The following is a 27,911-nucleotide window of genomic DNA, read 5'->3' as shown; positions in this document are numbered from 1 at the left end:
TTGATTAGCACTCAGACTGAATAAGTACAGAGAGAAGATATAATCCTGATGCACATCTTTCTTAGTTTAAAACCATGTTGTGTTTTCTGGCTCTGATCACACAACAGCCTCTTGGCATAGGTATATGTTCACATGAACACAATTAAATTACCTGGGATTCCCATTCTTCTCAAAGTTCTCTATAAACAAAAAACTACTTAAGGAACTAACATTTCTGGAAAACCACTTGAAGATAGTCGTCAAGTCTTTGCATTTTTCAGTACCTTAGGACCTAGCAGGAGACATTGTTTATATAAGGAATTCAGTAACTTGATTGTTAAGACACTAATATAGTAAATAACTACCATAATTTAAAAGTACCTAATCCTTGCTATGAGCTTAATGCCTAAGGTGCTATTAGTAAAATTATTTTCTTTTTGGGTTACTTGCCTTTAAATTCACTAAGGATAGGAAAATATTTATTAGTTATCTACTGTTGTTGGTGGTGGTGTGTACCATTAAGTATGAACTGACCCATAATTGACTCTCCAGTGGGTTTTCAGAGGCAGTTAATCACACAGGAGGAGATTGCCCATCCTTCTCCTGAGTTACCTACTAGGATTTTAAAAGTAATTTCTTATATTTTGAACCGTTGTTAATCTTTTTTTTCATTTTTTTTTCCTTTGTGGCTTTGGTTTGTTGTTTGTTGGGGATTTTTTTTTTTTTGGTGGATTTTTTTTTTTAAGTCATGTGGCCTCTTCCCAAATAGGATTTCTTCCAAGATATGATTGGATTGTGTTCTTCTTACCAGATTTTATATTGAGTAACCACTTGGGGTTTGGCTTACTTACATACAGATTGGTTTTTACTTGCTGGATTTTTTTCTCCTGTTATTCAGGGTATTGTTTATTTCAGCAGAAAAACACAGTCATAAGGTTGTGATTGAAGATTATTGCATCATTTGCGACCTCCCACTCTGCAAGACTTTGGAGAGAAAAAAAAAAACCCAAAAACCTTAAAGACACCTTTAACCAAGGAATTCTCTTCCCTGCAGGAGAAATCCTGTACTGCACAGAATACATATTTTTAGATAATAAAAATTCTGTCCGAAGTCTCTTTCCCCTGTTTCATATACTTCCTATCTTTTAAGAGTAGAAACTATTCGGGGAGCTCTGGTGGCCTCGTGGCAAGACGGTGCACTGCAATCCCAGAGTTATGTGGTTCAAATCTACCAGATGTTCTGCTGGAGAAGGAGAGAGCAATCTCCTCCTGTACCAGTCAGATCTGATTTGATGGTACACATAAAAATAATACAATAAAAGTTAAAAAAAATTTTAAAAAGAGTAGGAACTATGCTCACAACTTTTTAGTGGGTTTTTTTTTCTTTATACATTTCACAACTCTTTTTTTTTTTAACTTATTTTTGACACTTCCATCTGCCAAGATTTCAGAGATGTAGTAAGCACAAACAATTTTGCGTGAGTTGGGAAAATCATCATTTAATTATGGTCTTTATCTTATATTCTGATGTCTTGATGTAATCCTAAACCCACACAAATTGAACTTTAATTTCACATATCTTAGACTAAGGTACACGTTTTCTAGTTGTTCCAAATTCTGAGTCTATGGCAATCACTTAACTACCAATGAATATGTGGTAGGATAAAATTTTCTAAATTCTTTTGGAAAGCCTCATGAAATATTACTGTTTACATATAGTGGCCAAAGTTGTACGTAACATTCCCTTCTGGTCAACAAATGCTACAGACTCATGACCTGTAGTTTGTGGTTCTCTATGTGTGTATCAGTATTTTAAAACTCATTATAGTGATTATTAAGTATAACTGTATACAATTGTGCTTGACAAGTTTTCGAAGTTTACTTGTGGAAAAATTGGTATAACTTTCCCTTATTTAAGAGGCACTTCATGATGAAGGTGGTTGTTTTTTTGCAAATAACTTGTAGAATATTACAGGAAAAGATACAGACTTTCTAGAATAGAAGGTTTCCAAATAAGGTGAAAGTAATATGAGAGTCTTTGTTGTTGTTTGGCAAGTTTTCCTAAATTATAAAGATGAAGGTAGTATTATTTATAAGATCATCCCTTTCTCTTTTGATAACATGAATATAGAAAAATTATAAAAATAAGCAAGCATTTAGAAATAAAAGACTGGATTTAGAATAATAAAATATTGTGACTAAAATAGCAAAGTATGTTTAGAGTTGCCAAACTGCTTTCCCTTATGTTTCTCTCCTTTGAGCCCTGTAGCACTCCAGTGAAGCATATGAGGAAATCTTGTAGTCATCTCTGTTTTACCATTAAGACTTGCCAGATCACAGCTGGGACTAAAGTGAGCTCTTCTGATGCTATGACACTCTGTCTTTCTGTGTTTTCCAAGGACAAGCACTGACATATAGCTAACTCATGCCATGATTATAAATATGGCTACAATAAGATCACAAATTTTCTTCACCAATTCCTAGGTCTTTGTCATTATCTTCTTCCTTTCTCTGGACCTCACCACGCTTGTCAGCATAATTAAGAAAATAATGCTTATTGCAAGCACTGTCTTGTTCTGTTTCTCTGCTTTCCCTACTTTTAATTCCTCTTGGTTCCTTGTTATACAAGACCTTCTGCCTAAATGTTTGCTCTTGGTCTTAACTTGCTTCTACTTTCTTCTTTGATCTCTCTGCTTCAACTCTTTCATCTCTCTATAATAAAACCATATTGATGCTTTTCTTTTTCCAGTCGTTAACACTTCTCCTTTTGAATGTACTTTACACCCAATCATCTGCACCTTCTTGGGCTTTCAGTAACTGAAGAGTGCACCAAACATAAACTTACACCTGTTTATGCCTCATGGAAGAGTTCACACGACCGTTGACCACAGCATCCCAGTTTCTTGGCCAATAGCCATATTGTTATTGGCTTCCTCAAGCCTTTGCTGTGACCTTGTTGAACCTCTTTGCCCTGCTCTAATCACATTGTCCAGTTACCTGACACAGCTATTACCATTCTCACCTGGCTGTTCTGTCTTTCCGTGGTTTCCATGATTCCTCTTCATTCTGTTTTCATAAGGCATGGGATGGCTAGTTTGTAGGAGAAAGATATTGTAAATAAAATAACTTGGTAAAGGCTAGTTACACTGGACAAAACTGCTTTATTACATATTTTCCTCTTTTCTCTTTTAATACTTTCTTTAATCTCGTCCTTCTTGAGATTGAATTACAGCTCCAACCCCACGTGGTGTTTTAAATCCTGTGTCTTACTTCCTATCCCTACAAATATTTTGGCTGCAGTAGAAAGATAGTGCTTTATCAGCTGATGAAAATTTTTGTTTTCCTGAAATTTAAGAAAAGGAAGAAAATTATAAGTAAACTATGAAATTACTTAGAAATATATGTATAATTTGCTGTGAAAACAGTGAGACTGGCATAGTAGTGACCACACCTGACCTCCACTAACCCTACAAGCAATAATAATGCAAAAACATTCTCATCCACGATAATAACAATACAAAACCAATTACCATTCAATCAAACATAGCCCCGCACTCTTACACCTACTTCTATCAATTCTAATACCAACCATTCCTCCCTGGGATCTATTTTGGGGCCTTCTAGTCCTTTGCAATGGCCACACAGAACTCAGACAATATTTACACTTATGGAGGTAATAAGGGAAGTTAGCATATTAAAATTAAGGTAGGAAAGTCAGAATATAATTCTTCAGTCAGGACAACTTCTCAGGTATGTTCACAGATCTTCTGGCCTTCGGATTTGCTGGGCTCTAACTTGTGGTTCTGGGACAACATTACAAACTTGTGTTAGACGTAACAATTGGGATCTCTCTCCCCAGCCATTCACTAAGCCTCGGCCAAGGCCCTTTCCGCCCTGGGTATGTGGGGCAGCCATTCCAGTTCAGTTCTCTTTCTCTCATTGGTCTATAATTTTTCACCACCTTTGCTACTGCTCTTGCTGCAGCTCTATTTTCAGTCTGTCTTGCACAGGAATCTCTAGCCCCAAAGGACTGACAGTTCCCTCTCTGCCTCTTATTTCTTGATAGTAGCAAAATTCCCCTTTTTTGCCTCTGAATCTGCTCAATTTAAGCCTGGTGGGATGGCAAAACTGAACAATTATTATTAGTCTATATCTCTTGTCTGCATGTTCTCACCTAAAAGACACTGTTGATCTCTTTCATATTATTATCATAGTCTACCCAGCCATGTGGCAAAAATCAAAGCCAATGGCGAGGAAAGCCATTTTGAGCAATCAGTCTGCTACACGACATCAGTACATACTTAGTCCAAATTTATACTGGTAATCACCAATCCCCCCCCACACACCATAAGTGGTAATGGTATGTTGAAACATTTCAAATTCCTAAATTATCAAACTATGATTAAATTCTGTTGTGTGTATATTACTAATACAGAAAATTTTATGACCTAATTTTCAGTGAAAATTGAAAGAGGAGAATCATTTCATTAACCCAAAGTGCAGTTTCACCAGTTCAATTAATTGGGCCATTATATCCATACATATTTTGAGTACTGATCATATATTAAAGCCAAATACTGAGTATAATGAACCTCAGTTATGGATTAAATGGTGAGGCTATCCGAAAACCTGTACAGCAATGGGAGTAAACAACTGGCAGATTGTAGAATGGGTAATATCATGAGAGATAATATGTTAATCACCAGTTTTACTGTACTCTGTAGTGGCTACCATTTAAATTCAGTGTCATTCAGCTACAAACATCTAACAAGAGTGTAGAGTCTGTATGAAGTTGTGCCCAGTTTGCTACCTGCTAAAAGAAGAGGATGATTATGTGTGGTATCAGGCCTTAGATTTTATATTAGTATCATTACTATAAGGAAATGTAGGAAACAGGTAGTGCTTATAATCATGATTCTTCTCAGAAACTGAAACCCAATGGAGGGGGGATAGGTGTAATCATTTTAAATTGAGCAAATGTGGGATTTAAGTAGAAAAGATATTAAAAATAAATGCATGCTGCCTAATTGACAGTCATAGTCCAATGCCTTAACCATGTACAACTCTGCTTCTCTCTTTCACAAATTTGTTAAAGTAAAACCAACTAAACTTACATTGATGGTATAATTATTAATATATTAGGAAAGGAAGAGTAGCTTCATAATAAAGGTAAATTTATTATAAGTGGAATACTAAAAGAGAAAGATTTTTGTGTAACTACGTTTGCATTAGCATATCTGTCTACCTATCAACCCGGTTCATATGTAATTTATTGTGTGGATTTGCCTGGATTCCTGGATTCCTGGACACCCTGTGTGTCTTCTTTTCTCACACACATGCCTTGAGTGTTTCTGACACTGGGAGGGTGTCTGGGCAGGGTGACAGTAGTTCTGGCCATTACCCATGTGTGATAAATTGCTTTGTAATCTCCACAGCACCATCATGCATACGTTGAGAGTGTTTAGGGCATTGTAACTTGGGAGAATTTCCAATCTTTCATAAATAACCATTAATCTGTCCCTTTTACATTCAGCTTTCCACATCTGTTTCAAATTGTTCAGTGCTATTCCAGGAGTGCATTAAAGCTCCAATCCAGGTGGTATTAAGGGGATAAATAAGCCACAGGGAAAAGACACGCTATCATTTTTTTTTCCTTAAAGTAATTCTTCCTCCTTTTTACAAGTTAGAAGCCAAGCAATTTATGATTAAGATTTTTGGAGGATATCTTCTGTCATTTTAAGCCATCCTTGTTCTGTGGATTGCATAGTGTTTAAAAATGCAGGTTTAACTATGCCAGCCTGGCATACATTAATATTTTTCTCTGTGCAGGTAGATTGCAAATAACATTTCTACCAGAAAATCTGAAGTAGTTTTAATTCAATGTGCTTCATTGTAGATTCTTATTGAAGAAAAATGAGATAAAGTTAAAAGCTAAGGTCAGTTAGAAAGAGAGGCCTTTGTATACATTTATATTTTCTATATGCAGAAATTTCAGAGAAAGTTGCTAATAATTTTGTTGTGTGCATTTTTCTACAGGAAACAATTTCATGCAAAAATGCATTGTTATTTTATAAGTTATAATTTAATCTTATGTCTACTACAATTGATATATAATGAAATTTTAGTAAAGTATACCATTTCTTGCTATATACAGGCCATAATATATTTTCTCAGTAACTTGCCAAAGAGAATATTGTCATAAGGATGACTCAGATTGTATTCTTAGATTTACAGAAGTCCCATCACCTAATACAAAAATGCCCCAAAGACTAATGCATATAAAGTTATCACTGCGTGGAGTGTCAGATAACAGGTAACTATGAAAGGGGAATATTTTCAGGTTGACCTTGAAAATGTCAGGGGACTCGTGAAAACAAACATCACACAGGAGAATAACGGAAAGATCCCCAAACTCTAGCGTTTTCAGTAGATAGAAAAGGGATGACAAGATGATTATCTGACCCAAAGTTAAGTACCCACACAGGCATGTAGGTGGGGAGGAAAGAAATTCAGCTAGATGTTTTCCATCAAGGTTAGTAAAATTCTCATGGCTAGATCACCATGTAGAACTTGCTAAAATGTTGACTTTGGATAGTTTATTTTGCGGGGACAGGCTGCAGTCCCATCCATGCATAGGGATTGACAGCTGCTCCACCCATTAGTATTAATGAATTACCTCGGTACCTCCCACACACATCCACTGGAGAAGCAAAGACACCCCTCCTACACATAACTTTGTTTTGAATCCTCCAAATGTTGTTGGATAGCAATTTTAATAAGTAGAATATCATTGAAAAGAGCACATATAATCTCCCAAAGCTCAAGTTGACATCTCTTAGAATTTAATGAGGAAATGTTACTTTCTTCATCTGTTCAGATATGCTAAATTATTATCTCATTTCTTTATCATCTAAGGAATGCCTACTGACCATTAAAGAACTATAGTCTGTACCTCTAGGACGTCTTGTTAAGGAAGAAATTATAATAATTCAGAGAGTCCTTGGCAGTCTACTGAGTGAAATTTTGGAAAGATTTCAAATAGAATATTTAAAGTGGAGTGAGAAAGAATGAAATGGCTATTGATATAGTGGCCATATGTTCTGGCTTTCCCAAACCCAGTTTACATGGTTTCCTGGTGTACTTATTAGTTGTTCTCTCTTTACTCTTTACAAGACTTGGTTTAAATAGAAAGTTATATGTTTATTTTAGTTCTGTGGCCTTGACTGCATAACTGTGGCCCATTCGTCTCTTGTGCAAGGAAGTTGTTCCCATTCCTGACTTTGGGTTTGGACTCTAAAAGGGAGGCAGGGAAATGGAAAAGCTGTGACAGTATATTCACTTTGTTAAGTTCTGAATTATAGCATTTACTAAACTTTCCATTTGTTGTATCCCAATGCTTTGTCTCTGTAATACATTTATGAAACTATGCTCTCTGATATACTTCCTCTTATATATATGAAATATGAATAATAGTTCACTAAATATTTTCATAATAAAAAGACAACCACAGAAAGAATTTTCCACATCTTAAAAGTCTTGTCAGGTCTGACATTGACTAGAAGGTAAATAAATTCTTTGAAATTTAGGACTGAAAAAGAAGAGGGGAGGAAGTCCTTTATTTGTTCTCTCAGTCTTACACCAGACCTTATTCCTCAGATTAAAGAAAGACTCATTTTCTACTTGTAAAGTAAATAAAGAAAAGGCAACTTAGTACTTCTCTGTGCATAAGCAAATTATTCTTTTCTATGAAGAGTTACAGGTTTTAGAAATATCATATTGAGAGATTCCTCAATTAACAAACACTTCTCCTGTTACACACACAGAATTCTGCTAGACAAAAGCAACTGAGTCAGTGTCCTTGATGGCAAAGAGCTTGCGGTCAAGTGATGAAGAAATGAGCAAAGGTGGCATGTGTAACAGTAAAAATATGTGATGGTACTGTGAGCGTGGGGTTGAATCTCAGTCTACCTCCTGGGGAAGGTTTGTTAGAAGAGATGACAGGAGAGGTGACGTGGGAACTGTATTTTGGAGGGAAAAATAGAATAAAGTATCAACCAATAGGAGGACTCTTCCTCAATTTTGTTCTGATGAAGGTGGCAGCATTCTCTGGATTAATACCTTTTCTTCTATGAAGAAAGATAGCAATTGAAATTGCACCATTATAATAGCTGTAATGTTCCAATTGGCTGATGTACCATCAAATGCAGTTTTGAAAAATCATAAATCTCTCTTTCAGGTTTTTCTCTTGCAAAATAGCCTTATTCATGCTAGTGGTGCTTAAGCATTGTCTTTTTCTTTTTAAGGAAATACCTCTTCTCTTTTTTTCTTCAAAGCCTCTTGTCAGTATATAATTCCCCACCCACACACCCATATTGTTTTGCAGTCAGGTAGCATTTTACGCAGAAAGATTTGGGTAGTGGTATAAAAGATTTTTCAAAACCCCACACAAAACCAACAGCAACACTGTCTTTGAGTCAGTTCCAACCCATAAAAATCATCATTGGGTTTTTGAGGCCATACAACTTTAGAGAAGAGAATGCCCTTCCTTCTGCCACAGAGTGGCTGTTAAATTCAGACCACCAACCTTTATAGTGGAGTGAACTTGGGAGGAGGGATTGCATAACAATGAAAGAGTTTTTCTTTTCAAGGAGAAGAGTGATTTGAGGGGGAGAGGATGGGCAGGGAGAAAAGTGCAACAGTAAATGACTGGAAACCCTAAGTCTCTGTAAACTTTCATTAAAATGACTTTTTTTTAAAAAAGTCCAACTCTTAACACATTATGCAACTAAAGCACTTTAATCATATAAGTACTCTCCTTGATCATCATCTAACTCAGTCTATATTATTTAGTTACCAGTTACCACTCCAATCTTTGACATCTTTTCAGTCTTTAATTTCTTCTGCTCTTCCCAAATTTAATCTAAGGACAAGTCCCTGAGTCTAGTTAAACAATATCTTGAGCACCTCGTTCCTCCTCTCCACTTACTCTTCCCTACTGCCGTTCAGTTCCCTAGTAAGATTCTTGTCTCCAAAGTCATGTTCATCTATAACATATCTTCCATGCTGGTGCTACTTTAATTCTAAAAGGCACAATACATTTATTGAAACCCCATCACCAATGTATAAAATTCAGAAATTACAGTTTGTTTATTTTTTTTTCCTTGCCTCCTTTAGCTTCTTTCTCGCTATCTTCCTACATGAACCCTGCAAGGCAGTGCATGCCTCTGAATTAGAATAGTTGATTTTGAATTCTGACTCTGCTGCATGCTCGATCTGTGACCATAAGCAAATAAGGTACCCACTGTGTGACTCATTTTCCTTGCCTGTAAAATAAGAATAGGAAAAAGAGCTATGTCAAAGAATAATCTTTAAAGATTAAGTGAAACACACAGAGTAATGGTTGGCATGTAGTAAGACTTTAGTAAGTATTAGCTGTTAGTAGACTCCATTTCAGGAAAACAGTTGACACTTCCTGGGTACATGGTTTTTTGTTTGCTTGTTTCCTGAATTCTAGAATGTTCTCCATTCACTTCTCCATTTGTTTAAACCCCACATTTTACAAAGCTATCTGAAATTTCATTGCCACCCCTTCCAGGCAGCTTTCAGAGAAACATAGCACTCACTCTCTTTATTCAGTTTCTGTAGCATTTTCTGACAATATTTAACCCTTTCCATCTTGGATTATAATTAATATGCATGCATATATTTGCTCTCAAAATATAGGGAGAAACAGAACAAGCTTTATACATTTTGACATAAACTCAGTGCCTAGTCAAAATTCACTCTTTGTTCAATGACTCAGGAAAGAATAATCTACTTTTCTACTTATTTTTTCTCAAATATGTGTGCACATTGCTGTCCTAGAAGCTTGCCAAAAACTGAAATTCTGTTTATTTAATTGATCTCCATTTCTTTCCTAAGCTCTCCTCTCTCTTCTTTTCACATCAGTTTTGCCTCTTCACTTCCTCCCTCAGACATCAACTTTTTTCACTCTACCTGCCCTTTTCATTCCTACTCAGTTCTCTTACTTCTCAACTTTCTTTTGCCTTCATTCTTTTCTATAATTCTGGATTTCCATTTTGTAATTTTCCCCTACATTCTCATAGTCAAGCGGACACAACAGGCGTGTTGCATCAGAAGGGAGAAGTTTTCCTGTCACTTTTGTTGTAATTTGTAAATAAAAAATAATGGGACTTTTAATGCTAAATCATAATGTTATCTACCTAAATGAGGTTCTGAAAAGGGTGCATGAAACTCAAGAACTTGATAATTGCATATTGTAATTTTGGTGGTGTGGTTTGTGTAAAGTTTATTTTTCTGGAAGAGAGGAAACAATGATATGGTGAGTGCCATGAGAGTCTTTTCAGGGAAATCTGAACAAGTATTTTTTTAGGAACAAAGTCTTAAATATTTCTTTTTTTTTTCTTCTTCATTTTATGCTTCAGTTATTCTATTCTTTTCTTCCTTTTCTCATATTTAAAATGACATTTTAAATATTCTCCCAGTTTTCAAACCCTTCATCTTATTGTTATATTTCTTACTTGTAATTTTTTAAAATAACCTAAAACTTATCATGATAAATGTTCCTCATTTTCACATATGTCTAATTTACATGTATTTTCATGGGGCAAATGGGTACCATGTTTGACTGCCAACCAAAAGGTGGGAAATTTGAATCTACCCAAAGAAACCTTGCAAAATAGGCGTAATGATCTGCATCTGAAAAATCAGCCATTGAAAACCCATGGGCCCCGTTTCTATTCTGATGACGTACTGTCATCATGAATTAGAATCAACTCTAAAGCAGCTGGTTCTTGTATTTGTGGTGGTGGTGGTGTTAGGTGCTATGAAGTCATCGCTGACTCATATTTGACCTTGTATACAGCAAAAAGGAACACTACGTGCGTGCTTCTACAGCATCCTGACAATTCCTCCTGCATTCAAATCTATTGTTGCATCATTGTGTAAAACCATCTTGTTTCAGGTTTTCCTCCTTTTTTGCTGACCTTGTTTTACCAAGCAAGTTACACTTCAGGGACTAGACCTTCCTGATAGCATGGCCAGAGAATTTGAGATGAAGGCTCACTACTCTAACTTATAAGGGACAATCTGCCTACACCTCTTCCAAGATGGATTTGTTTTGTTGTTTAGGCAGTTTACATAAATATTCAAGTTTAGACAAATAGAAAGTCAGTGAAAGACAGGAACACGATCAATGAGATAGATTGGCATAGTGACTGTAACAGTAGGCTTGAGCATAGCAGAGATTATGAAGATGGGAAATGACAGGACAGGATTTTGTTCTGTTGTATATGTTGTTGCTGTTGTTGTGTGCCTTCAAGTCGGAACCAACTCATAATTGACTCTCCAGAGGGTTTTCAGAGGCTGTAAATCACACAGGAGGAGACTGTCCATATTTCTTCTGCAAAGCAGCTGGTGGATTTGAAGCATTTGCCTTTGGGTTGACAATATAACTCCTTACCAGTAAGCCACTAGAGTTCCTCTGTTGTATATTGTTGTTGTTAGGTGCTATCAAGTCAAGTATGGATCATAGAGACCCTATAAACAACAGATCTGAATCTGGCCTATGCTGTGCCGTCTTCAACATCTCAGACACATTTGAGCCCATTGCTGTTCTGTGTCAGTCCATCTCATTGAGGATCTTCTTCTCTTTCGCCAGCCCTCCACCTTTCCAAGCATGATGCCCCTCTCCAAGGAATAGTCTCTCCTAGTAACATACCCAGACTGTGTGAGACAAAACTTCATTGTCTTTGCCTATAAGGAGCCCTCTGGCTGCATCCTCTCCAAGACATAGCTGTTCTTTTTACAGTCAGTGGGATTTCACTGCTCTTCTCCAACACCAGAGCTCAAAGGCATCAATTCTTCTTCTGCTATCTTTATTCATTGTTCAGCTCTCAGATGCATAGCAAGTGATTGTAGCAAGTGATGTGTTCTATATTGGGTCCTTATAACTTGGATCTGATTGACTGGCACCTCCCAAAAATGTATATTTTATAGTCTTCACAAACACCACAGTTCAAAGCGATCATGTCTTCTTCAGTATTCTGTGTTTGTTTTCTAATTTTCACAGGCATATGCTGCTGCTGTTAGGTGTTAGCCAGTCTGCTGTGATTCCTGTGAACTCTACTTAGGCTCATATAGTATGATCCTATGAACAATCGATCTGTACATTAAAGCATCCTGAGGTTTAGTTCAGACATACCATCACCCTCAAACTGATACCTTTGCTCTTTATCACTTTAAAAAGGTCCTTCGCAGATTTGCCCATGTTATATGTATTTTAATTTCACAACTGCTGCCTCTACAGGCATTAATTTTGGATCCAAATCAAATCCTTGACACTTCAGTTTTGTTTTCTTTTATCATACTGTTACTTATTGGTCCAGTTGTGAAGAATTTGTTTTCTTTCTGTTGAAGTATAATCCATACTGAAGGTGTTTTTTAAAAACTTCATCAGTAAGTGCTTCAACTCTTCATTTTCTGCCATGAAGGTTGTATCATCTGCATCTCACAGATTGTTAATGAGTCTTCCTCCAATCTCGAGGCCATCTTCTCCTTCATATATTCCAGCTTCTCAGGATATTTGCTAAATCTTCAGATTGAATAAGTATGATAAAAGGATAGAACGCTGAGACATATAGAAAATTATATGATCTATAAACAAGTCTAAGGGCTGTAAAGATAACAGAATGAATAAAGGATATTTAAAACTCAAACTTGCATTCTTACTTTATGATATGAATGGGAGTACATGTGTCGGAGACAATGAGATTGACTCAGGATAGGGCAAGGTTCAGAGCTTTTGTGCATAGGGTCTTTTGAGTCACAGGCAATTCAAGGGCACATAACAACAACAACAAAGTTTAACATGTTGTCTATGTGCAGTTTAACAGTTTAATAAATCCCCTGGTCCGTCTATCCTTTCTGAGCCTTAATAAGGTAATGCATATGATTGGTACAACTTGCAGGTAATTCTGAGACTGAAATACAACACTATCTAAGCAATGTTATGTGCCTCCATTTGTGGTCAGTTTTTTTCTCAATAGTGGCATTTTCTTTTCAAATTCAGGGTAGAAATTTTGCATCTGGAGAGGTTGGATTTTTCCCAAGTGATGCTGTCAAACCTTGCCCATGTGTAAGTACCGTGTTTTCTTTATATTTTGTTTTTGATACTGTGACTGATGATATAAAATTCTTCAAAGGACACTATCTAGGTAATTTATTCATTTTCTTAATATTTGATAGAAGGATTATATTATTTTGCTTATAGATGTTATGGCTAATGTCATTAAACTCTAACATTATTATGATTCCATCATCATGGACTTGGGGGATTTGTACAAAGTGTTGGAAACTATGGGAGTGAGAAAATTAAGTTAGCAGTATTAACAGAATAATACTGCCTAAAAGGTTTTAGAATTAAACCAAAGCTGCAGATTATACAAGTTTCCTTTTCCCACTAGAGTGAGAATGGTAGGGTCCAGTTTACTCCCTAGGCATTCTGGGTTACAGAGAAATATTCAACTTCAAGCTAGTGTGCTAACCAACCATGAGCATTTACAAATTTTTCAATCAAATCTTTCAGCACATTTTTCTATGCTTCAGTGTGTCATTACTGTTTATTTAATGGCATAATGAAATGTTCTGAAAACATCAAACACTTTCAGATGATACAATGAGAATGAATGGATATTTACTCAAATAATGTTATATAGTAATACAACGTAAAATGTACTTTCTAGTACTTTTATGAGATTTATAAACTTGAGTCTAGGTTAACGTGACTTTTGTAATCATAATTTGATGTTTATGGTAGGTTTTTCTATAAAACTTTTAAAATTATTGACTCCCAAGGAAATGGAATTCCATAATAACGCAACAGAATTGTTGATGATTGGAGTGACTTGAGAGAAAAACCTCCTTAAACAACCCTGCCTTATATATTTCAGTGCTTCCAGGATTTCTAAACTGTGCATTCTTTTTAATAGTATCTCTCTTAATATTTCTCATTCTTTAACAACAGCAATGTGAATGTCCTTTGTTTCAGAATGTAGTGTATGGAATAAATTACTCCATTAATTCAATTTTAATTTAAAAGAAAAAGATATAAAACAATTCTTCTGTATTCTCTTGGTTCAATAATCTGAGTGTCACATATTTTATCTTATATTAAATAACATTTTTAAAAAGCTGTTGAAGTTTTTACTACCCTTATATTATTTGATAAGCAAAATTGATCATTTAGCTAGGTATCTATTATTTATATGAACAAAATTCAGGCTTCTGATCCCTAATCAATAGAAGAAGGGATGTAAAGAGATTACTCATTCTAAATGTTAAGATACTTGGAGACATGAAGAATTTTAAGCCTTTTAACAAAAATACTGTTTTCTGTTTCTATCCCCTTGAATTGGTCTAAAATGGGAATTTGGGATTTTATGTTATCTAGTATATAGCTAATAAACTTTTCTTGTTGAACAAATGAGTGCAAAAGCTAAGAAAAGACCTTAGCTGTATGATAAATACTAATTAAATCGGCTGATACGGTTATATTGTGTGGTATTTGGTGAACTAATTAACACCTAGAAGGTTAAAACTGTTCAGAAATTTTAAGATAGTGAAGATTTGAAGAACAGCAGAGTTATAAAACCAATATAATTGGTTTTCTAGCTTAAAGGTTAGAAATAGATATTAAACTTGTGTTGCTTATTTAGTAAAGTTATAGGTTCTTTTGCTGGTATAGGGAAAGTTGAACAAGGGAAGGAGAGGAGAGACTGGAGGGAGGATAAATTGAGGTAGTTTGGAAAATGGAATTTGCTGGGATTGTGTTTATCAAATATCTGTGAGTTGTGTTTCATATTCCATTCTGAGCTGACAAATTGTCCACGTGGATCTACTGTATCAGTTTCCTTAAAAATTTCGAAGTAGCAGATAGGAATCTAGAACTTATAGAAACATAGGAGAGTTGTACATGAGGTGATTTCATGTTTTGCAGTATGATCCCTTGAAATCCAGCTTGAGGCTGCAGCATAGTTACAAGCTCACGTATCTGTGAAACCCAAGAATCCTCAGCTGGTGAAGAACAGAGTCATCCCACAGTAGGGCATATGACTGTCTTTTCTCTTGAATCTAGGTGGAATAGGAAAGAAGAGAGAAACTTTCCTTAGCTTTCTAATCTTAAATCCAAAAATTGTACATTTGTGGGAGTAGAAATCACACTATCTCTGTGGAATGGACAGTCTCCTCCCATGTGATTAACTGCCTCTGAACACCTACTGGAGGGTCAGCTATTGGTCCGTTCCAACTCTACAGGACACAATAACAACATTCCACTTTGATTGTACCCCTAAAATGATAACACATGAGAATATTACTTCTCTCTAAATTTGAGCCTCTTTACACTTAGTCCTCAAAGGATTTTACAAATTAAGTTTCAGGGCAAATGAGTTTACAGTCTTTAAATTCATGAGGAAACAACCATCTTGAACAAAGGGCATATGATAAAGAGAATTCAGAGTTAGATGTTGTTAGGTGCTGTTGAGTCTTGTATAACTCCCAGCAACCTTGCAAACAGCAAATCTGACTCCTGTCCTCTCCTGCTCCATTCTCACCATCTCTAATACACTTGAGCCAATTTCTACAGTCACCACATCAATCCATTTCTAAGAAGATACTAAAAATTATTAAATACTAGAAAAAAATTGTTTAATATGCTTGAAAACTCTAAAGATAACACTTTCCATATTGATTGCATATCAAAAAGGGATCTGATAAAATATTTTTTAAAAAGAATAAGAACATTAATGAACAGTTTTCATGACAGATTAGAGACAATTGTGTAGAGTTAAAAGAAAAATGTGAAGACATCCCTAAGATAACTTCCTAGAAAGATGAGTAAATGGAAGTACAACGATGGGTGAAAGGGTTCAAATCCATCTAACTGAAGGAAACATTAGAGATAGTTGTAGAGAAACAATTCAAGTAAGTAATGGCTTCAAAGCTATCCAGATAATATATTAAAACTAATCTTCATATTAAAAGTTCAAGAGAGTAGTTGTTCTTGTTGCTGCTCTTGCTGTTATTATGTACTGTTAGGTCAAATATGACTCACAGTGACCCTATGCTCTATAGCTCCGAACCCTACTCTGTCCTGAGCCAATCTCACTGTCTCTGACACACACCTACCATCAATCCATCTTGTCAGGGTCTTCCTCTCCTGAGGTGTCTCTCAACCCTTCTAAGCATGATATCCTTCTCAAAACACTGATCCCTCCTGGTTACATGCCCAAAGTATGTGAAAAAGAGTCTTAAAATCTTTGCCTCCAAGGAGCAGCTTGGTTTTACCCTCTCTAGCCTAGACATTTTAGTTCTTTTGGCAGTCCATGGTATGTTCAATACTCTTCTCCAGCACCACAACTCAAAGGCCTCAATTATTCTTTCATTTTTTGTTGTTATTCAGCTTTCTGATGCATAGAAAGTAATTGTGAAGATCATGGCCTGGATCAGACACATCCTAGTCTCTACACTGACATCCTTGCTCTTCAGCACTCTGAAAAGATCCCTGACAGCAGATATTCCTAATGTAATTTGTCTTTTAATTTTCTGACTACTGGTGCCATGAGTATTGATTGTGGAACTAAGTAAACTGAAATTGTTAACAACATCAGTCTCTTCTCAATCTATCCTAATGCTGCCAGTTGGCCCAATGGTGAAAATCTCCATTTTCTTGATGTTTCTTCAGTCCATAATTCAGACCACAGTCCCTGACCCTCTGGAGCAGAGCAAGTTAAAATTAATGAGCACTAGAATACATAGGGGGCTGTGGTGGCCTAGTAAGGATCTGTGCTGTCACACTAAAGGCATACAAGGGAGAAAGATAATGCACTCAACTCCTATATGATTTACTGCCTCTGAAAACCAGTTGGTGGGTCGATTATGGGTAAGTTCCAACTCAACAGTACTCAACAACAACAGATGCATTTTAGGAAGTTCTGGTGATGTAATCTATAAAGAGTCATACTGCTAACCCAAAGACCCTGCCTCCAGTGATGGTTCAAACCCACTCATGACTCTTGGAGAAAGATGAGCAATCTCCTCTCATTAGTGTCCTCACCTCAGAAACCCATTGCAGAACCTTCTATGAGTCAGTTCTATCTTGATGGCCACGAGTGAAATACATTTTAGTTAAATTATGTAACATCAGAGAAAATATTTAAATTCAACCGAAGAATAAAAGCAAATTACTTACAAACAACTGATACTTAGCCTCTGGGCACACAGCAACAGTAATGGAAGTGATGAGAGGTTTTATTTCTGGTAATTGTCAAGTAGCTCTATTGAATCAACCCCACCATAGATAGCAGTCTAAATTCTGGAAAAAAATGTATTTTTAACATAATCTCTCTATAGCCACTCTCTATAGAAGCTGTTAAACAAATCTAGATGAATGACCTGATTTTATGCTGGTTAGCTTGAGGATGGGCACTATGCTTTACCTACCACGCATAATTGAAGCCTCAGCCTAACTGGCCCAAAAGACTCCAGTTCAACATTCTAGGCAACCACAGCAACTGGAACAGAAGGTGGGAAATCGCAGAAAGAAGAGAAACAGAGAGGAGGGATCTTCAAATTCTGATGATTTACTGGCTGTCTCTGTTTGAGCTAAGCGGAGACATCAGGCTGGCAGTAAGCTTGGTGAAAGAAGGCAAAGAAAGAGGAGATATTTTCCCATCAGATTTCAGAATTCATGTGTTTATATATCAGCAAAGGGGAAATGATGAAAACATGATTTCTGTTTTCAAGAACATGGTAGAATAATATATTTGCAGAGGTATAATTTATTTTTATTAGTCATTTCTATGCATCAGTATCATACAAAGTGATAAAATGTAATACATAATTAAACAAATACTAACAAACCAAAGGGATATTTTGACAAAATATATGAATTTTCTTTTATCTACAACTCTAAATCCAGAAGGAAATAGTAGTAACAGCAAATTATTAAAATTGACATATAAACATATTCATATTGGCAAACCTATGAAATACTACATTTTTGTTACATTTAAGTGTCACAGTATTATTACCCCCAAAAAAGATCTAGAAATGTATAAAATTTATATATGAAAGTCTAAAAGATTTCATGAAAGATTTCTATATATAAAAGACCAACTTTTTATACTGTCAGAACAGTTACTTATTCTAAAGCACATATAAATTTTGTTCCCCTCATACTGGTGTGTGTTCTAGGTGTCACTTGGTGAATTTTAGTGTACATTTTTTTGCTTTGTTCATTTATTAGTTACCATTACCGACGTTAAGAAGTTTTCTGTGTTTATTTGCATTGAAAATGCAGTATTTTTCTCTTGTGTGAAGTGAGGAGTGAGAAAATGGGAAAATTAAAATTTTCCACAACTTTTTCCTCAAATAAAAAGATTTTTTGGTTGGTAGATGGCAAAAGCAGAGATTTTTAAACTTGGTTTACAAAATAAGAGTCCACATCCACTATATGTTGCTTATTTAACATGTGCTTTTGTTTTGTTGGTTTGTTGTTGTTTTTTTAATTTCTTGGGAAACAAAATGCTGTTTGGTTTTCTTTGTAACATTTTTGTTTTAATTTTCTATCATAAGATTAAACTGCCGTGGTACTAAAAACTGGAAGTTTCCAGTTCATATTTTCTTCCAGCATATCTCTCTCCTTGGAGGTACTTTGGCAGTAAAATGAATGAAAGAATGAATTAAACGGAAATGAATTATTTTCTACTTCCCTGGCATATACTGTGCTTCACTCTGTATAAAATTGCCAATGGATAGTTCCAGCACTGTGCTACTTAGGGTTTTATAGAGCTGACTCAGCTGAACTGAATTAATGATTGATTTCTAAAAGCTTCCCTTAAGTAAACTTAATCTATTTTTGCCTTTTTATATCCTAGGTGCCCAAACCAGTAGATTATTCTTGCCAACCTTGGTAAGTATTAAAAATGTTTATGTAGCTAAGTTGAAATACCATACCCTTAGCTCGAGGATGCCTTAAATGCAGGGGTAATAAAATCACATTCTATTTCCATTTGTCCTGGCTAACGGTATTTTCAAATGTAACAAAACACTGTAATGAATTTATATGTTGCTGACTTTTCTAAATATCTGTCAGGGTGCATGCATGTGTGTGCATCTGTGTGTATGTGTGCGTGCACACATGAGACAATAAATTCAAAGTTTATAGCACCACAGAAAGGAATGAGACATGGACAATGGACACATGTATACATAGATGCTTTTCCAACATCTATCCAAGGAAATTATTATTGTTCCCCTTTCAGAAATGATTAAACAAAAGTTAAAACCAGGCAACTAGGAAGATTTTGAAGCAGGACCCCAAGCTATACTGTCTAGATATTGTTAGTTATTGTAGAGTCAGTCCTGACTCAATTATCTTGTGTATAAGAGAGTAGTTTGCGTTCACCACTGTTTTGTTTATTGCATTACTCCATCTCATTGAGAATTTCTCTCCTTTTTTCTCGCCCTCGGCTTTCAAATCTAAACCTCCTGCTATTGTTTTCAACGCCCAGCATACCTCCATCAGGTTTCTGGAGCTTTATATCTTTATAGGAAGAGAATGCTCATCTCTATCCCTCAGAGCTCCTGGTGGATTTGAACCAACTGTGGCGTCCTAGTGGTAAGAAGCTGCACTGCAAATGTGAAGGCACGTGGTTCAAATCTGCTGGTTGCTTTGAGGGAGAGAAATGGGCAGTCTCCTTCTGTGTCATTAACTTCCTCTGAAAAACTACTGGAGAGTCAGGTATGGGTTAGATCTGACCCAAGACAACCACTACCACCACCACCATCTTTTAGTTACAGTGCAACATGTGACATACTTTGCCACCAGGCTTTCTTAACCTTTCTCTTTGTTGTTGTTGAGTCATCTACAACTCATAATGACCCTATGCACGAAGGGTCACTATTGTGCTCTGAACTCTATTCTATCCTGAGCCGATCTCAGTTTCTCCAACACGCCTACTCCTATTACCCCAGTCACTTTGTCAATTACCAGCCTCTAAATGCAAAACGTAGACACAGTTACTCTTTGACATTTATTTCTTTGAGCCTCTTCTTAACCTGACTGAATCCATGTTCATTTTCTTGACAGTGAGGTATGTGCATGATCACGAGGTATCAGGATATGGATGTCTGTCCAGAGAGATAGAGTACAAATTCAGTTTATGAGAGTAGATAAAGCAAGGTTTTCTCATATTTCTAAAATATTCTGGTTCTTTTCTGTCTTATAACCAAATTCTGGAAGAGACTAGATAACTCTTCAGTGCAGAGGAAGGCATTGGCCAGTGAATGGCATTCTTCTCATCACACTGACTGTCTCGGGCCCCTGAACTGTCTGTCTTGTTCTCAGTGTGGTCATGACACATCTTCACAGTGGAGCCTCCTTTGGCCTCCTCACCACTGTCACCACCGGGGTGGCTGTGCAAAACGAGATTTGTGGTCGATCATGAACTCTTGCTATATTTTACCTGCTTAAAGGCAAATTTGAAGGCTCAGTTTCTGCAGTATTTGAATCTATACTCTTCACAATTAAAATTTTGAGAGTGGAAATGATAATATGGATAATCAAACAAGGAGTCACCAAGAATTTATAAAATAAAAAGCATATGAAGAATAGTCTGTTTTTGTATTTTACTAATTTTTTCCAAGTAATTAGACAGGAATTAGCATCATAAGGAAAATACTAATGCTACAAGTGACATGGATTTTATGAAAGAAACCACTAAGATACTTGGGAATTACTCAGCACTAGAGGCTAACATTTTTATTCTTTGTTTTAAAATACGTGCTCATAAATACCTAAAAGTGCTTTGAAATGCTATTAGAGCCAGTTAGAAGAGTAGTATTTACAATAATTAATAGAAAAGGGTATTAAGATAAAGTCAGAGCCTTGAAAAACAGTAAGAATTAAGGGCATTTGATGGTAGAATTTTAAAATTTCTTTCTATTCCTGAGCAACCTGGGCAGTTTATTCAGACTAAGCAGACAGCTACATGTGAGATGCCTGCTGCCAGGGAACAAAATGATCAAATCCATGAGAAAATGGAAGCTTCAATTTTAGAAATGCTAAACTCTTTAGAGAAAATGACACCCAATGATGGTTCTCAAGGAACTGGTAATTTGAATAGCATCAAGTATATTATCTGCTCATTACTTCCACATTTACAAACAGGTTGTCCTCACCAGGTGAACTTTGACTCTTGCACAGACCAGAAAATGAAATAGAAAATCAAGATTATCATCTTCAATTACTAAAATTTTGTGATGTCATAGATCTGAAAATGACTTAAAAATCTATATGGGGATCAAAAGATATAAAATAAATTCTCTATCTTTCCAGCAATCAGGGAGCATTTCATACCCTGGTAGGAGACACTGTATTTGTATATTCCCTAAGAAAATGAACCTGGAGAGTGCCAGTTATACTGAAAGATGCCATGATTGTTGTTATTGTTATGTGCCATTGAGTTGCCCATGACCTATAGTGACCCTATGCACAGCAGTTCTGCACCCTGCCCTGTCCTGAGCCAGTCTCACTAATTCAGACACACCAACCCTATTGCCCCAGTTACTGTATCACTCCATCTCATCAGATTTCTTCCTCTCCTGCACTGTCCTAACAGTCTTCCAAGCAGGATGTCCCTCTCCAAGGACCTATCTCTCCTAGTCCTCTGCCCAAAATATGTGAGATGGAGCTTCAAAACACTAGCCTCTTTTATTCTTCTTTTTTTAATATATTTTTAATTTCAATGAAAATTTACAGAGACTTTGGGTTTCCATTCATTCATTGTGCAGTTTTCTTCCCTCCTAACCTCTCCCCCTGCCAGTACACTACCCTCTTAGAAAAGTAAAAGAAAATTTCTTTCATTGTTTTACAAACCCTTCCCCCAGGTCCACTCCACTATGCAGCCTTCGCTCTGGACTCCTGTCACGACAATAATAACTAATCACATATCCATTTTAAACAGTTTTTTCCCTAATCTGTTTCAATGCGGTACGTTGTTGTTGTTGTTATGTGCGGTCGAGTCGTTTCCGACTCATAGCCACCCTATGCACAACAGCCCTAAACCCTGCTCTATCCTGCGCCAACCGCACTGCCTCTGACACACCCATCCCGATTACCCTAGTCACCGAATCAATCCATCTCATAGAGGGTCTTCCCCTCCTGCGCTGTCCCTCCACCCTCCCAAGCATGATGTCCCTCTCCAAGGACCCGTCCCTCCTGGCAACATGTCCAAAGTATGTCAGACGAAGCCTCAGAATCCTTGCCTCCAAGGAGTAGCTTGGTTTAATCCTCTCCAAGATGAATCTGTTTGTTTTCCTGGCAGTCCATGGTACATTCAGTACCCTTCTCCAGCACCACATCTCAAAAGCATCCATTCTCCTTCTGTCCTCCCTAGTCATTGTCCAACTCTCTGATACATAACAAGCGAATGCAAATACCATGGCCTGTATCAGGCGCACCTCAGTCTCCAGAGAGACACTGTTGCTCCTGAGTACGTTTGAGAGGTCCCTAACGGCAGACTTTCCCATCGCGATATGCTTTTTGATTTCCTGACTGCTGGTACCAAGAGTGTTAACTGTGGAGCCGAGCAAAGTGAAGCTGTGAACACTCTCAATCTCTTCATCATCCATCCTGATGCTGCCAATTGGTCCAGTGGCGAGAATCTTTGTCTTCTTGACGTTGAGCCTTAGTTCATACTGAAGGCTGCAGTCCTTGACCCTTCGCAGCAAGTGCATGAGGTCCTCCTCAGTTTCAGCAAGCAGGGTTGTGTCATCTGCATAACGGAGATTGTTAATAGATCTTCCACCAATCCTGATGCCACAATTCTCCTCATAGAGCCCAGCCTCTCGGATAATCTGCTCTGCATACATGTTGAAAAGGTATGGAGACAGGATGCATCCCTGGCGTACACCCTTCCCAATTTTGAACCATACAGTGTTACCCTGCTGTGTTCTGACTACTGCTTCTTGGTCCAAGTATAGGTTTCGTATTAGCACAATTAAATGTTCAATGTGGTATACATTTAAAAAATCATTAATATAACAAAGACAAATTATTTTAAAATGGAATTATCTCCAGAAAAAACCCAAACAAAAAACTAGCCTCTGAGGAGAAACTTGGTTTCACCCTCTCCAAGATAGACCTGTTTGTTTTCTTGGCATTCCAGGGTATATTCAAGACTCTTCTCTAGTACCACAACCCAAAGGCATAATGTTTTCTTCTGTCTTCCTTAGCCATTATCCAGCTCTCTTGTGCATAACAAGTAATTGCGAAGACCATGGCCTGGATTAGGTGCAACTTAGTCTCTAGACTGACATCGTTGCTTTTCAGCACTCTGAAGAGGTCCCTAACAGCAGATTTTCCCAATGCAATTTAGCTTTTGATTTTCTGATTGCTGGTTTTAAGAGTGCTGATTGTGAAGCTAAGCAAGCTGTAATTGTGAACAACCTCAATCTCTTCTCCATCTACTGTGGTGTTGCCAATTGGCCCGGGGTGAGAATCTTTGTCTTCTTGATATTAACCTTCAATGCATATTGAAGCCTACAGTCCTTGACCTTCTGTAGCAAGCACTTCAAATCATCTTCAGTTTCAACTAGCAAGGTTGTGTCATCTGCATAGTGTAGATTGTTGATGAGTCTACCTCTAATCCTGATGCCACATGCCTCGTCATAAAGCCCTGCTTCTGGAATGATCTGTTCTGCAGATAAACTGAAAAGATATGGAGACAGGATGCATCCCTGATGCATTCCTTCCCTGATTTTGAGCAATGCAGTGTTTTCCTGCTCTAGTCCAAGGACTGCTTCTTGGTCCAAGTATAGGTTTGCATGAGAATGACAGGAAGTTAAAGGTAATTCTGCATACCTCAGTGATCAAATACTCTCTCCCTAGTCCCTTCATATAGCTCAGTTCTAGCACTGTAACAGATGCCTCGTCTGTATATGTACTACTCTCTTTGGATTTCCAGATATGACTTGAGGACATTTTTTCACAAAAGAAATTGAAGAGCCTCATAGAAAAACAAACCAACAAAAAAACCCCACAAGCCAAAACTCTCCAGTGCTAACATGTGAATGCTACCTAGCCAAGCTATCAAGTGCTTGCCAAATGATTAAGTTCTTACCCAATGAGCTTACCTTGGAGCTCACACATACAAAATCTCCAGGCAGTTCTTGGATGCCTCCCTTTTAAACATGGACAGAGAACACAAAGGAACCAGGCATTTTAGTGAAGCCTTGAACTAGAGGCCAAATGAAATAAATGAGGAAAAGAAGTTTGACGAAAATTGCTGTTAGAGGGAATAGAAAAAAAGAATTTCTAAAAATGTTTATCCTTGCAGTTGAGAAGTCATCCTTTGAAGTGATCTGGATGTTTTAGAAAGATAACAATGAGACTGTAATTCTGAATTCAGTATTGAGTGGAATGGTTGGTAAAAAAGTTGAAAAATTCTCTCATAAAGTCAAAGAGATAGATAATATGGGGGAAAGAATGAAAATTAGACAATCAACCCAGTAAGTATAGCATTCAACTGGTAGAAAGTCTATAAAAGAAAACAGAGGATATAAATATATATTTATAATTTTACATATTCTTTAATACATAAAAACACAAAAAATACATTTATGTATAATGGTTGTATTTACATTTATAATTTCTATATAATGCAAAGAGGGACAACTCTGATGGCTTCCTGAGTAAGAAGCTGCACTGCCATCCCAAAGCTAGAAGGAGGAGATTTGATTCCACCAACCATTGGAAAAAATATCTTTCTGTGACAGTTATGACTTCAGAAACCCACTGGAGGGTCAGCCTTCAGTTGGCTCCAACTCAACAGTAATGAGCTGGGTTGCTGATGCTTTGTATGTGACTTAGTTGAAACCTAAAATGCAGTCCAGCAAAGTTTTGTTGAATATATAGCGTGTATAGATCAGTGTTATATTAGCACTGAGTATTTATACTAAGGGGGCTCTGGTGCCTTATTGGATAAGGTGTTATGTTGCCAACCAAAAGTCAGGTGGCTGGAATCCACTAGCTGCTTTGACAGTCCTTTTTCCCCTGGAGAAGCACAGACAGCCTGTTCCTGTGCAGTTTAAAACCTGTGAGAACCCAGTGGAGGGTCAGCTGTGGATTAGTTCTGACTCAATAGCACATAACAACATTGACATTCAGTAACAGAAATCTATATAAGGATCAGATAATTTTCTAGAAAATTAATTCATTAAAAAATATAAGAAAGAACATGTGTCTGAAAATAATAGGATGGAAAAAGCACAGGGCTGGTTAGCAGCCAGATCATGGGTGTTTTTATGAGGCACAACAATTTGTAAGAAATAAGTTAATAATCTCAATACAGAAAATGGCATGATTCAAAGTAAACAAAAAAAAACCTTTGAAAAACAGCCACTATAATAAAATATTATTCCAGTTTTTTATTCCCCAAAACTTCTATCTATTGTGTTCTTTCAAGAAACTCTAAACCTACATTTTATATAGCCATTGAGGAAATTTTAGCATTGAATGTAAAGCAAGACTTGTATTATTATCATTTATTATTATTATAGAATTTGGATATTTTTAAGGGCAACATAGTCTAAAGAGAAATGAATTCTGATTTTTTAAAATAAGCTACCTTTTAAAATTTTATACTGATTTATTTACAAATTGTGGATACATTGTTTTTCACAATAGATCTTTCCCATTTCTTTCACTATCCCCACCCATCAAATTGTACAACCCTATGATTAACGAGCCCCCACCCATCTTCACCTCTCTGAATAATCTACACTTTTGAACACTTTATTATTTTTTAATTGTGATTTTAACAAAAGTTTATAGAGAAGTTGGATTTCTTTCATTCATTCATTCATTCATTCATTTTTACACATTTTCCTCCCCAAGCCCCCAGTTCATTTTTATTAAAAGTAATTTTACTACTACAATATTCTTTAGAAAATGGTCTTTTAGAATCACAAATATTAAGGATTAGTCTTCTGACTCAAAAATTCTTTTTAGTAATTTAAATTATTATTGAAGTTTTCTTTCAAATATACTTAAAAATATTTCCTTTTTTTATTGTTGTTGCTGTATACCCCTGAGTCAGAACCAGCCCATAGCTGACTCTCTAGCAGGTTTTCAGCGGTTTAGATCACAAGGGAATAGATTGCCTGTCCTTCTCCTGCAGAGCAGCTGGTAGATTCGAGCAGCCTGCCTTTGGGATTGCAGCACAGACAGTCATTTCATTCAAATCTTTCCTCTGGTCCCCAAACTCCCTAGAACTCTCTTTATAACCAATTATCTATTAACTCCTCTCATTGTCCTGTTTGACTGATATTTATTGAGTGCTTACTGTCCATTAGATACTTTTAATTTTACTGTTAAGTAAGCTTTGTAGAGCACATGTGTTTGGGCATACAAAAAGATTTTTTTTTCTTTTCTCTGTTAGTTTAAGTGTTTGTTGTTTTGGTGTTCTGGAGGGTTTTTTAAAGCAGTATAATTACTTAATATAGACGTAGAAACAACTCAGATCTGCTTCTAAAGTAAAATCTTGACATAGTTATTTTTAGCTTCTGTTCTCTTTCAGGTACATAACTAATTTTCCTGTGCTTTTCCTTCCCCCCTTATAGGTATGCTGGAACAATTGGAAGATTGCAGGCAGAGACTGAACTTATTAATAGGGTAAATAGTACTTACCTTGTGAGGCGCAGGACCAAAGAGTCGGGAGAATATGCAATTAGCATTAAGTAAGTAGGACAAGTACTTTTACAGAAATAGATTTCCTGTTTTCATAATTACATAGACCATATGACATTTATAACACTCAAGTTGAAAACCAGGGTTCTAATTGCAGCAGAAATAATGTATCTATCTAGACAGTTCATTAATACTTGAAAATATCTGTTAGAAAAACAGTAATAAGTGTTATAGGCTGCTAATTGGCATATTAGCTTTCTTTCATAACATTGTGTTTTTGGTGATTTGATATGTGTGTTTATTTCTAGTAAATTCTAAGCTACTAGATTTTGTATTATTTGTTTGTATACAAGCTCAAAGTGAATTTACTAAACAAATCAGAAATTTAAATTGCCTTAAATTCTCCTCCCTCCTTCTCTTCACCTCAAATATTGGTTGTATCTTCAACCAATCTAGTAAATATATTTTGTTAATTAGCTGTCATCAGTGTATTGGCATAGGTATATATTTTGTCTTTGGAATTAATTCCTATAATGTTATTGGGGCATGCCCTCTGGTAATTATTGATTTCTACTGATTAAAAACACATTTATATTCATAAGTTATTCATCGCCCACAGGTATAATAATGAAGCAAAGCACATCAAGATTTTAACAAGAGATGGCTTTTTTCACATTGCAGAAAATAGAAAATTTAAAAGTTTAATGGTAAGCATTGATTAGTTCTTTCCAATCTGTGGGCCTTATTTTTTTTCCTGTTATTAGAAAAGTTTGTGTAAATTCAAGTTTCTTAGAAATTTTGCCTAGTGAAGTGTTCTTTTTAGAAATACTGAAAGTTCTAATCTTTAGAATTCCAGTAAAGTTTTATATTATTTCAATACTATCTTTTATATAAATTAAATTTATAAAGTTTAGATAATATTTCAGCATCTCCACTAGAATTTTTAGCAAAAACAGTTAAAAAGAATTCAAATATGAGTCCTCTTATTCGTGTAAGGTGTGCCTTGATTTCTGACTAAATGTAATATGAGTTTACCTCACAGCAACTTTTTTTTTTTCAGGTACATGTTAGTATTTATTTCTTTTTCCTTCTTTTTCACTAGTTTATTTACAAAATTCTAATAAAAATTCAAACAAATTCTTTCAATTTCCCTCACTCCCCC

General features: G+C 36.2%; 1 protein-coding gene across 1 annotated transcript in view; it reads left to right on the top strand.

The window, feature by feature from the left end:
- The window catches only part of VAV3 (vav 3 guanine nucleotide exchange factor), a 561,290-nt gene that overhangs the window by 496,133 nt on the left and 37,246 nt on the right, over window positions 1-27,911 (top strand). The window contains exons 20-23 of the mRNA XM_006882495.1: window positions 13,070-13,135; window positions 18,936-18,970; window positions 26,683-26,799; window positions 27,369-27,456. Coding sequence (XP_006882557.1) covers window positions 13,070-13,135; window positions 18,936-18,970; window positions 26,683-26,799; window positions 27,369-27,456 — 306 coding nt within the window. The remainder of the gene's footprint in view (window positions 1-13,069; window positions 13,136-18,935; window positions 18,971-26,682; window positions 26,800-27,368; window positions 27,457-27,911) is intronic.

Source organism: Elephantulus edwardii, unplaced genomic scaffold (genome assembly GCF_000299155.1).
Source record: "Elephantulus edwardii isolate Elephantulus edwardi_28Jun2011 unplaced genomic scaffold, EleEdw1.0 scaffold00020, whole genome shotgun sequence".
Classification (NCBI taxonomy): Eukaryota; Metazoa; Chordata; class Mammalia; order Macroscelidea; family Macroscelididae; genus Elephantulus; species Elephantulus edwardii.
The sequence above is the reverse complement of the archived record's forward strand: the minus strand, read 5'-3'. Positions and strand labels throughout refer to the sequence as shown.